Source organism: Procambarus clarkii, chromosome 50, assembly GCF_040958095.1.
Source record: "Procambarus clarkii isolate CNS0578487 chromosome 50, FALCON_Pclarkii_2.0, whole genome shotgun sequence".
Lineage (NCBI taxonomy): Eukaryota > Metazoa > Arthropoda > Malacostraca > Decapoda > Cambaridae > Procambarus > Procambarus clarkii.
In genome coordinates, this window is record NC_091199.1 from 28,530,607 (window position 1) to 28,543,538 (window position 12,932).

The 12,932-nt window shown below is 42.3% G+C and overlaps 1 protein-coding gene across 1 annotated transcript in view; it reads left to right on the forward strand.

Annotated features, from left to right (window-relative positions):
- The window catches only part of LOC138351722 (angiopoietin-4-like), a 170,519-nt gene that overhangs the window by 155,402 nt on the left and 2,185 nt on the right, over window positions 1-12,932 (forward strand). The window contains exon 7 of the mRNA XM_069303746.1: window positions 12,182-12,260. Within this exon, the coding sequence (XP_069159847.1) occupies window positions 12,182-12,260 (79 nt within the window). The remainder of the gene's footprint in view (window positions 1-12,181; window positions 12,261-12,932) is intronic.

The following is a 12,932-nucleotide window of genomic DNA, read 5'->3' on the forward strand; positions in this document are numbered from 1 at the left end:
TAATTATGTCTGATGATCTAAGACAGAGGAAATGTAGCTTGGTTAATGCCCCCGATTAATTTTACTACGTTAGAAATACGGTGATCTTAAATCTCAGGGTGATTTAGTTGGAAATAATGAACTTGTACAAATGAACTAAGCTGGGGCACAAGAGTTGAAACTTGATAACTGAACTGGTTTTTATTTACGGTGTCTGAAATACAGAGGGTAAAAATTTCAGGGAAATTGGACTGTTATTAACGAAGATACGAGAGAGAACTAAAGCGGCGACGAGAGCTGGAGCTTAGTAACTGTCTTGATCTTATTTACCAGGTATGATGGGGTTAATAAACAAGATGTGCGAGGGAAGTAATGTGAGGACATGAGCTAAGGTTTGACAATTGAACCGATTGATTTGAGAAAACTGTTTTGTTTAATGTAGGGAACTAGTATTACAAAGTTCATATAGCTGTACGGATTTGCGAAAGAACAATATTAATGATAATGATTAGGGAGAGTAAGGTGTAAGGTAGAGAGAGACAGGTCTAGATAAGATTGTGACGATAAGATAGCAGCGGTGTTCGGTGGGGGTCGGTGTAGGTGATGCAGGAGTGAGATGCGAGCGGGTGAGAGGTATGAACAGGTGTTGAGGCTACGCTAGATAATGTATGATTACGGAGATGACCCTCCGCCTTGTGAGATAGGGACGGAGGTAGCGGCTACATGCGTAAACGCTATCTGAAACCGTTATTATACAAGCGGATTGAGGAGCGAGCTTCTTAGAACTTCGGGCTAAATGAGTCGTTTATTATAAATTGTGTAAACTATGAATTAGATGACTAAATAAATTATAAATAAATAAATAAGTTTTATTAACGCTTAATGTATATATATATATATAAATTATTACGGTGGCGAACGCCGACAATGACTGGTGGATGTCTGGGGCAGATAATCAGGTGATGATTGCCTCGGGCAGATAGCCTGGGGCAGGTAGCTGGGGCCCAGCTTAGATAGTCTCTGAGGCAGTTTTCAGTATTAAAGGTTACATTGAGATGCTTCGGTTGATTTGTATAAAACTGACTGGTTAATGAAAAAGGAATAAAATATTAGTATGTCAGAAAATAGGAAGAGGGAATAATATGAAGAGGAGAGAGAGAGAGGAGGGAGAGAGAGAGAGAGAGAGAGGGACGGTCCAGATATTATGAAGATAAGATAAGATTAAGAGCCGACTGGCTGGCCGGGCGTAAGGTAAATAAAGGTGACGCGAGAGATTGCGAGGTAAGGGGGGAGGGAGGGGGGTGTGATGTACGAGACTTGAAAACCCTGACTTACACAGGTGATTTTCTAAATTTATATGAATAACTAAGGCTTACATAGACGATTTTTCTAAGTTGAAAACATGTAAAACATGTCCGTAGAGTTCTCCTGGAAACCCTAAAGCGCTACACACGTTATTTGAATTTCTCCCATAAGGCCTTAACAAACTTCTATGTCTCGGAAATTATTTTTCTCATAAGAACTTTAACAAACTCGTATGCCATTATTTTTCATTATAAGAATTCCCTAATTCCAAATCTGCGACTCCCCAAATTCGCCGGAAAACCCTGGCGATCCACAGACGAATTTCTAAATTTACCTGAAACCCTTGGGGCCCACAGACGAATTTCTAAATTTACCTGAAACCCTTGGGGCCCACAGACGAATTTCCCCAAAAACAAAAATTCGTCTGTGTGGAGCCAACCCTACTACTATTGTAACCTATCCACCGCTGCCCACTGGATGGGGGGCGGTGTGCAGGACAAACATCAATTGTGACACTAGTTCCCCACATGTCAGTTGCTTAATTTAGAAACTATACTTGTGGTCGATCTCGAACCCGTTGTTGATGTGACGACTTATACCGAATTTTGTAACTAGCTCATCAAGATTGTAACTTGCTTTGCTAAATGAATTGTGCGGTTCAGTCCCTGAGCCCATTATGTGCCTCTGTAACCCTTTCCACTACCGCCCACAGGATTGGTATGGGGTGCATAATAAATGAACTAAACTAACTAACTATAAAACAAAAAAAACGGCCAACCTACTCAGGAAAAACTCCCCAGACACCAAGGAAACCAACGTCATCTATGCCTTCAAATGCCCACTTGGGGACTGTAAGCTCCAAAGAACTCAGTATATAGGCAAGACAACAACGTCTCTTTCCAGGCGATTAACAATGCACAAACAACAGGAATCAATCAAGGAACATATAATCTCTTCTCACAACCTGACCATCACCAGAGAAGTTTTAACAAACAACACAAAAATCATCGATAGATACAGCGTTAGCAGGAGTTTCGTCATCAACGAGGCACAACACATCAAAAAGTCAACACCAGCAATCAACAGCCAATTAAGGCATAACTACATTCTACCCACTTCAAGACCCTGAACCAATATATGAGCAGCATTAGGCCAATAGGCCCTCTGCAGTTACTTCCATTCTTATATTTTCGTACCGAGTTTATACCAATTGATTATACCCATAGACTCCTCAGACAAGCAAATCTTAGTAGGAGCTCCACCGCCGTAGCACAAATGCGACACCTACTCGGTACAAGACCTCCTCATGGAGGCCACTTCACCAAACTCCAACGACATCTCGGCCATTTCAATACGCTGCAAGTCTCAGCCAAAGAAAAAACGGAGGACCTAGAAGTCTATACTAACCCACCAGCTCCATAACTGGCACAGCCAGCCCTCCGAAGCTGAAATCCACCATGAAAACCCCCATCCATCCACAGATCTCTAGTTTCAGCTATTGGAACTAGTAATAGCTGGAAAGAGCCTCCACTTACGGGCTATTCGAGCCCGTGCCACCTTTAGAGTGGCTTAATCTTTATCAATCAAATCAATCTGTATATCGCCACTACCAGTATTCAAGGTGCAGTATACTGAGGGCAAGACCTCGAATACCACAGCAGTGGATTTACTGTGTAATTACTATATGAGTACTGGAACACTTGATGATATATTGAACTTATACCCAAGATTAACCATGTAATGTATCAGTTATACAATGTATGTATGTGATGTAACTATATAACCTGAGCTTGTAAAAGCACCTTCATCGCCTTCAGTGATTAAGTGCTTAATTGCACACTAGTCTCTCTATCAGCTATCTCACCCTGTCAGAGTAAAAGAGACAAATGTATGTGAATGCATGTGTGTATATATGTATGTATACATGTATGTATATATGTATATGTACGCATACGTGTGTGTGTGTGTGTGTGTATGTATATGTATGTGTATAAAGTATATATATGGAACCTGAACAGAATTACATTTCACCTTCGAAAATGCACATTAATGACACATCAAACACTTTATGTAGGGCATACGTAAATCTGTGGATTTACGTATGTAGGTTAGCTTAGCATTTTAAAAGCACCGAATCACCTTCTGTGGTTGATTGTTCAATAAACCCTTGAACTATATGTTTAACACGTCTCTAACCCTGTCCATGGAGGACAGAAAAAATGTATATATGCTGGTTAGCATTGTAAATGTGTAGCCACGTCTGTGGTAGGGAAAAAAAACAAAAAAACAACAACAGTGGACTTTGAAAAACAGTATCCCCAGTGTGGGATTTTTTTTAACTTTCTGACGCCCTAAAATAAGGAACTAACCTAGCCACTAGGAAACTGTTGTTTTCTTTGTGGGGTAGTGGACTGTACCTATTTTCTGTGTTCCATAAGTGGCTCAGTTTTCAGAGTGATCCAACAGGAATGGTGCGGCCTTTTATTAACTCGTGGAAATGAAAAAATCTCCACTTATCACTCGGTAAAAAGTAATATATATAATGAAGCTAGCACTGATATAGTTAAAAATTTTGTTTAGCCTATCTTTTGTTCTGGTAACTTGTCAAATTTGAATTATTAAAACAATGAGAAGATTCTTTAATGCTATGAATTTATCTATTGTAAATGTATACTTTAATTTGTCTTTAAGCAATTGCACTATATCAAATATTTGTCAAACATTGATTAACTTAGTTAATATGATTTTATTTTAGTGCAAGTAATTTTCTTACTGAGGTGAGCTCATAAGCTCATGGTTATAACCGCAGCTGCAATTAGTTAGTTTAGTTCATTTATTATGCACCCCATACCCATCTTGTGGGCGGTAGTGGAAAGGGTTACAGAGGCACATAATGGGCTCAGGAACTGAACCCCACAATTCATTTAGCTAAGCAAGTTACAATCTTGATGAGCTAGTTAAAAAATTCAATATAAGTCGTCACATCAACAATGGGTTCGAGATCGACCTCAAGTACAGGTTCTAAATTAAGCAACTGACATGTGGAGAGCTAGTGTCAAAATTTATATGTTTGTCCTGCACACCGCCCCCCATCCAGTGGGCAGCGGTGGATAGGTTACAATCACTTAGTTACTACCTACAGTTAGCAAACTGGGGATATTTGGCTAAAATTTCTGGTAGCAGATCATTTTGAATGAAATATTGACACATCGCTGGAACATTGGTTATAGAATTGTCTCTAAATTCACGTATCTTTTCGCACTCCATCACATAGTGACGGAGGGTGTGCGAATAATTTTGTTGACACAGTTTACATTTGGTCAGGTCTACATCAACAGATAATGAGAATTCCCAGAAATACTTGTAATCGAGTCTAAGCCGAGCAGTAGTAACATCTCGAAGTCTGCTGATTTTATTGGATGATCCATAGATGTGTGGCTCCTCTTGCATGATAGTATGATGATAGATGGAATTTCTGGTGTCAATTTCACTTTGCCTCAGATCTACAAGATCTTGTTGAAGTTCTCGGTGTACTGCTGCTCTCAGATTGCTCATTGACAATCCAAGGTTACACTCAACGGCTCCTTAAGGCAGATTCTTTTGGCTAACTTATCAGCTCTATCATGCATTCGGAGGCCAGCATGAGATGGAGACCACATGAAATGGACTCTGTTACCATTCTTAATAATTTTGTTGTATTTGTGTCTAGCTTCGGACACGAGCATGTTACAGTATGTCTTAAAGAGTTGAGAGCATTTAAGGATGATAAGGAGTCACTACAATTAATGTATCAAGTTTGGAAGACCTGTACACATTTCAGTGCAAGGATCAAGGCAAATAGTTCAGTCTGAAGGGTAGAGGCCCAGTTGTTTATACGGACTCCCCACTCAAAGTATAGGCCATCGCCCATTGTCAGGACAACTGCACTTCCAGCTGCACCCGTGGTGCGGTGTAGGGAACCATCAGTGTATATAATTTGAGAGAGAGAATGCTCTGTGGACAGAGCATCAATATGGCTTAAGGCGTTGAGCTTTGCCTCAAGACGAAGCTTGGGCTGATCTCTAATTTGCTTCTTGGGTGGAAAGGGAGGGATTAAAACTGGAAAGGGTGTAACCTCCCACGGTGCTGGAAAGTGCCGTTGTTGTTTCTCTTGGTACAAATCATGAACCCCATACATTCTGAGTTGAGTTCCAGTTTTTGTTATCCATTTGGAACAATGCTGATCTTCAATAAAGAAATTCTGAAGACTTCTGTGCAAGGATTAGGATGAGTTAGCCTAAGCATTTTTATACCAATTTGACAGTTAATTTCAGTAACACGATCAACAACGCTCAGAATATTAAGTTCCTTTCTCATATTAAGTATCTTTGTGGTACGAGGGCACCCAAGGATTATCCTCAGGGCTTCGTTCTGCAATTTTTCAAGCCCTCCTAGCTTTCTTTCAGGCATCAAAACAAGCAGAGGTGCAGCATAATCCACTAAAGATCTGATGTATGCAAAGTACACCATTTTGACAATGCTGACATTGGCACCATAGCCTGAGTGATAATCTGCAACAGCCTTGAGAGCTCGGAGCCTCTCTTTATACTGACGACAGAGTCTGAATACAACAGGACCATACAGTGGCACCTCAAGGCCAAGGTATTTGAATCTGTTTACATAGTCAAGCTGGGAGCCATCAGACAGTTGCATCTTGCGAACAGCTCCTCCCTGCCTGGGTGGGCGCCGATTTAGTATCTTTGTTTTCTCTGCTGAGATAATTAAACCTAGGTACTGACATGAGTCTAATACAGAGTTAAGAGTGTTCTGCGTGTTAGCATACCAGTGGTGTGTATCATTATATCATCAGCATAGCTAATGATGTGGACGTTGGGTTTGCTCGGTATAGAGTTAACAGCGTGTTATTAAGATATTAAATAAGTACTGAGGACACCACCCTGCAGGGTACCTAGTTCAAAGTCTCTTGTTACACTCCTATGCCCCTGGAAAAATACAGATGACTTCCTGTTGGATAAGTAACCCCTCATCCAACAAAGAAGCCGACCACCAATATTCATTCTTGCAAGCTCACTCAAGATAACATGTCTATTTGCAACATCAAAGGCAGACTTAAGATCTAGGAAGGTGGTGTATGACTTTTCAGTGTGCAGGGTAAGAAAGGTGGTGATGCAATGATGCACACTTCTTCCATGCATGAAGCCATATATCTGGGGGAATAGCATGGTTCTTATTCTATGGAGACGGTTTAGGACCATTCTCTCGAATGTTTTGCAAATGCAGCTAGTAAGGGAAATTGGCGGAAAGCATTCTCTTGATTTGGCTTGGGAATTGGAATGATTATACTGTTGGTTCAAGAGTTAGGAAGCTCCCCAGTAACATAGCTCATATTATACAGCTCAAGCAGGGGATTCCCTGGTACTAAAGGGAGCAGACGCAATATGTTTTAAGTGATACCATCTTCACCGGGGGATGTGACTTTGCCTTGTTTAGGGCCGCAAGTAATTCAAACTCAGTAAATGGCACGTTGCATTCATCTTCCTTGTGGAGTATGAAGTCAACGAGCCTTTCTCGATCTCCGTAACCAGCATTTAATCTGAACTGTATGTCTGGGGGAAGATATTGAAGCTAGAGGTGGTTGCCCAAGCATCAACTAACTCGTTTGCTCTGTGTAGAGGGTGAGGGTGTGCTACTTGGCCGATCTTATCGCCTTTAATTCTTTTAATATCCTTCCATGCCTGGCTGAGGGGGGTGTGAGAGTTGAGACTGTTAACAAAGCTGCAATTTAATGAGGTTAGTGGCACAAAAGACACCGGATCCAATCTCTAGTTACTACCACCAACCTCCCTTATTTTATTAAGATGCAGGAACGGATCTCAGTTTTGTTAGTATTAAGATTTAGCCTTCTTGTTGGGCCAGAGGCTTGTAGTGTTGTTCACTAGTGATTTTGGAATGGTGTAGTCTAGTCTATGCCGGCTTCTGGTATTGTGGTGGGTATTTGTGCCGGCTTCTGGTATCTGGGAGTCCGGTGTTGATCACAATCCATTCACAGTTTATGGTAAAACACGCACTTATTTCACATTAAACAGAGTGCCTTAATGTTTCTACCCATTTATGTGTAGTTTTACCCCAACGTCCTAATCCTTGAATTCGTGGCAGAGTTTCTTATAAACAGTGTGTGTGTCAAAACTTTTGTGACGGTGTGGTCACACACTTCTATCACTGTTTCTTGGCAAGACATCCTTATTTTCACATTCACAGAGTACCTTGATGTTTATACACATTTATGTGTAGTTCTAAACCGCCAACTAGGAGGTTCACAAAAGACAAACGATTAAAACTAAGCTTGTACAACCATGGAGTGTCCCCCATGAGGTGGTGGCATCTTGTTTATTCTGTGTGAGGGAGTGAGGCGTCGCATGCTGTGGCGACGATGTGATCACACACTTCTTTCACTGTAGCAAGACCCACTTATCACTTAAATAGAGTGTCTTGCAGTTAATACACATTGTATGTGCTGTTTACACCACCAATCAGGTCCACGGATGCTAAACGGCTACAAATAAAGGTGCTTCAACACCGTGTTGCTGTTGTCGATTATAGGGGCGACGACGATCGTGGGATCGGACGCGGCCTGGCGAACCCGTAAAGTGTTAATCGTGAAGCCCGAAAAGGTAAAATGCCAAGCCGAATTGTGAAATGAGTGATCCCAATAACTGAAACTAATATGCCTCACGGTAAGGAAACACAGACATTTCATGCTATAATTGTGGTGGTAAATTTTCAACACCCAGCTCAAGACACAAGATCTGTAACCTAGACATAGTCTATATAACCGAACTGCTATTTCCCTATGGATTCATTTTGGAATATTTAACCTGTCTAACTTGGAGACCTGAAGATACCATATTGCAGAGGGCGAACCTTCTTCTACTCTCTGTTGTAGATGGGCTTTGTTGATGTGTGCGAGTTTTCTGGTGATGCTGTTGTTTATGTACTCAAGGATGGATTAAATTCGTTTGTGGATCATTGAATGACGATTGGCCAATTTATCAGTTTCACCGGCTTTCTCATTTAATGGGATTCCAACATGGAATGGTATCCGGCTTAAGATGATGTTGAGTCCTTTCCCTGTATCTACTGCTTCTAAATACAAAATTGTGGTAATTATATCCACGTTGTCTTTGCAGACTGCATATTTCTGGACTGCCAAAAAGCCTTTGATACAGTACTGCACACGATACTGTTATTCAAACTCGAGAGGCAGGCGGGGGTGGGAGAAAAGGCCTTAGCGTGGATAAGGAACAACCTAACAGGAAGGAGCCAGAGTTACGGTGAGGGGCAAGAAATCGGACTGGCGAACAGTAACGGTTAGAGTACCTCAAGGATCGGTGCTGGGACCAATTCTATTTCTAATATCTGTTAACGACATGTTTACAGGAATAGAGTTATCATGTCGATGTTATCATGTTATCATGTCAAGTTGACGAGAAGAGCTGTGCCAGATGAAGATAGTAGGATCCTCCATGAGTACTTGAACAGGTTGCAGAGATGGTCAGAGAATTGGCAACTGGAGTTCAACACGAGCAAATGTAAAGTTATGGAAATGGAATTAAGTGATAGGAGACTACAGGGGCAGAACACAATGAAGGGAAACTGCCTACCTGTGTCAATTCGAGAAAGACCTGAGCATGGATGTAACACCTAATCTAACTCCTGAGGCACATATAAATAGGATATTGACAGCAGCATACTCTACTCTGGCAAAAGACAGAGCATCATTCATAGATTTAAATAAGGAAGCATTTAGGGCACTTTACAATGCCTATGTGAGACCAGTCTTAGAGTATGCCACCCCATCATGGATTCCCCACCTAAAAAAACACAGACTCGTCCCAGCGTTACGAGGGATGGGGTATGAAGAGCGCCTGAAGGAACTGGGCCTTACGACACTAGAAAAAAGAAGGGAGAGGGGGATATGATAGGAATATATAAAATACTGATGGGAATTACAGGGTGGAAATGGACGAAATGTTCACACGGAATAGTAACAGAATGAGGGGACATGGTGGAAGCTGGAAACTCATACGTGTCACAGAGATGTTAGGAAGTTTTCTTTTGGCGTGAGAGTCGTGGAAATATGGAATGCACTTAAGGAACAGGTTATGGAAGCAAACTCGATTTATAATTTTAGAAACTAGATAAATATGATAAATAAGGAAATATGATCGGAGTCATTGTTGTAAACAACCGATGGCTCGAAAGGCGGGATCCAAGAGTGAATGCTCGAACCTGCAGACACAAATAGGTGAGTACACACACACACACACAGACACACACACACACACAGACACAGACACAGACACACACACACACACACACACACACACACACACACACACACACACACACACACACACACACAAAAGAAAAATGTCGGTGAACGACCAAGTGACAAGACTAAGGAAGACAGAGGGGGCATGTACTGAAAGTGACAAGGAAATCTGCGAGGCACTGAATGCCAGTTTCCATGGAGTGTTCACTACCGAGCCTGAGCAGCTCCCATTGTTGGAAGGGGTTACCCTAGATGAAAGACTATCAGATATAGAGGTGACAGCAGAGGAGGTAATGAAACAGTTGACAACTCTAGATGCAACTAAAGCAGTTGGACCAGGCAAAGTATCACCGTGGATACTAAAAGAAGCAGCACAGGCCCTCAGCGTGCCTCTGGCAATGATCTGTAATGAGTCACTTATGTCAGGAGAATTGCCCAGTTGCTGGAAGAAGGCAAATGTCGTGCCGATCTTCAAGAAAGGTGATAGGAGGAGGCACTTAACTATAGACCTGTATCACTGACAAGCATCCCCTCTAAAATACTGGAAAGAATAATTAGGCTACGACTGGTTGCACACCTGGAGAACATTAGGTTTGTGAACAAACATCAACATGGGTTCTGGACAGGGAAATCGTGCCTAACAAACCTTCTGGAATTCTATGATAAAATAACGAGGATAAGACAGGACAGAGATGGTTGGGCAGACTGCATATTTCTGGACAGCCAAAAAGCCTTTGATACAGTACCGCACATGAGACTGCTGTTCAAGCTCGAGAGGCAGGCGGGGGTGGGGGGAAAGGTCCTAGCATGGATAAGGAACTATCTAACAGGAAGGAGCCAAAGAGTTACGGTAAGGGGCGAGAAGATGGACTGGTGAACAGTAACAAGTGGAGTACCACAAGGATCGGTGCTGGGACCAATTCTATTTCTTGTATATGTTAACGACATGTTTACAGGCGTAGAGTCCTACATGTCGTTGTTTGCGAATGACGCAAAGTTGATGAGAAGAGTTGTGACAGATGAGGATTGCAGGATCCTCCAAGAGAACCTGAACAGGTTGCAGAGATGGTCAGAGAAATGGCTACTGGAATTCAACACAAGCAAATGTAAAGTTATGGAAATGGGACTAGGAGATAGGAGACCAAAGGGACAGTATACAATGAAGGGGAACAGCCTACCTGTAACGACGCGTGAAAGAGACCTGGGGGTGGACGTAACACCTAATCTATCTCCTGAGGCACATATAAATAGGATAACGACAGCAGCGTACTCTACACTGGCAAAAGTTAGAACATCATTCAGAAACCTAAGTAAGGAGGCATTTAGGGCGCTTTACACTGCCTACGTAAGGCCAGTCTTAGAGTATGCCGTCTCATCATGGAGTCCCCATCTGAAGAAGCATATAATGAAACTGGAAAAGGTTCAGAGGTTTGCAATGAGACTCGTCCCAGAGCTACGAGGGATGGGGTATGAGGAGCGCCTGAGGGAACTGTGCCTTACGACACTAGAAAGAAGAAGGGAGAGGGGGGACATGATAGGAACGTATAAGATACTTAGAGGGATTGACAGAGTGGACATAGACGAAATGTTCACACGGAATAGTAACAGAACGAGGGGACATGGATGGAAGCTTGAAACTCAGATGAGTCACAGAGATGTTAGGAAGTTTTCTTTTAGCGTGAGAGTAGTGGGAAAATGGAATGCACTTCAGGAACAGGTTGTGGAAGCAAATACTATTCATAATTTTAAAACCAGGTATGATGGGGAAATGGGACAGGAGTCATTGCTGTAAACAACCGATGTTCGAAAGGCGGGATCCAAGAGTCAATGCTCGATCCTGCAGACACAACTAAGTGAGTACACACACACACACACACACACACACACACACACACACACACACACACACACACACACACACACACACACACACACACACACACACACACACACACACACACAGAAGGCGTGTGTGTGTGTGTATCCCATATGAGAAGAATCAAGACGGATGAAGATAGACACAGACTACAGGATGACCTAGACAAACTGGAGGAATGGTCTAGAAAATGGCTGCTAAAGTTCAACTCTGGAAAGTGTAAGGTAATAAAATTAGGCGATGGGAGCAGGAGGCTGAACACAAGGTACCATCTGGGAGATGAAATCCTGCAAGAATCAAATAGAGAGAAAAATCTGGGGGTTGATATCACACCGAACCTGTCCTCAGAGGCCTACATCAAAATGATATCAACAGCGCCATATGCTAGACTGGCCAACATAAGAACGGCCTTTAGAATCTTGTGTAAGGAATCGTTCAGGACCCTGTATACCACTTATGTCAGACTAATCCTGGAATATGCAGCTCCAGCCTGGAGTCCCTATCTAGTTAAACACAAAACAAAGTTAGAGAAGATTCCCGAAACGCTTTGCGTAATAGTGGCTTTAGGCATTGTATGTACTAGCTCTATCTATAAGTCCACCAATCTTTGTAAAAATCTCTTGTATGTATGTACCTTACCTAAATAAACATTTATTTATTTGTTTATTTATTCAGCGTTATGCCAACAGGCTCGTCCCGGAACTGAGAGGTATGAACTACGAGGAAAGGCTAAAAGAGCTGAACCTCGCGTCCTTGGAAAACATAAGAGTAAGGGGAGACATGATAACCATTTACAAATTTCTCAGGGGAATTGACAGGGTGGACAAAGACAAACTCTTCAGCACGGGTGGGACAAGAACAAGGTGAGTACAGGTGGAAACGTAGTACCCAGATGAGCCACAGAGTCCCCCCAAAAAAAGATCAGTGTCAGAGTAGTTAATAAATGGAATGCACTAGGCAGTAATGTGGTGGAGGCTGACGCCATACGCAGTTTCAAATGTAGATATGATAGAGCCAAGTAAGCTCAGGTATCTGTACACCAGTTGAGAGGCAGGACCAAAGAGACAAAGCTCAACCCCCACAAGCACTATTTTTTTTTTTTTTTTTTTTTTTTTTGAGATATATACAAGAGTTGTTACATTCTTGTACAGCCACTAGTACGCGTAGCGTTTCGGGCAAGCCATTAATCCTATGGTCCCTGGAATACGATCCCCTGCCGCGAAGAATCGTTTTTTCATCCAAGTACACATTTTACTGTTGCGTTAAACAGAGGCTACAGTTAAGGAATTGCGCCCAGTAAATCCTCCCCGGCCCGGATACGAACCCATGACATAGCGCTCGCGGAACGCCAGGCGAGTGTCTTACCACTACACCACGGAGACTTACCACTACACCACGGAGACTGTGAGTACAGGTGTGTACTCACCTGTATTAGGTGAG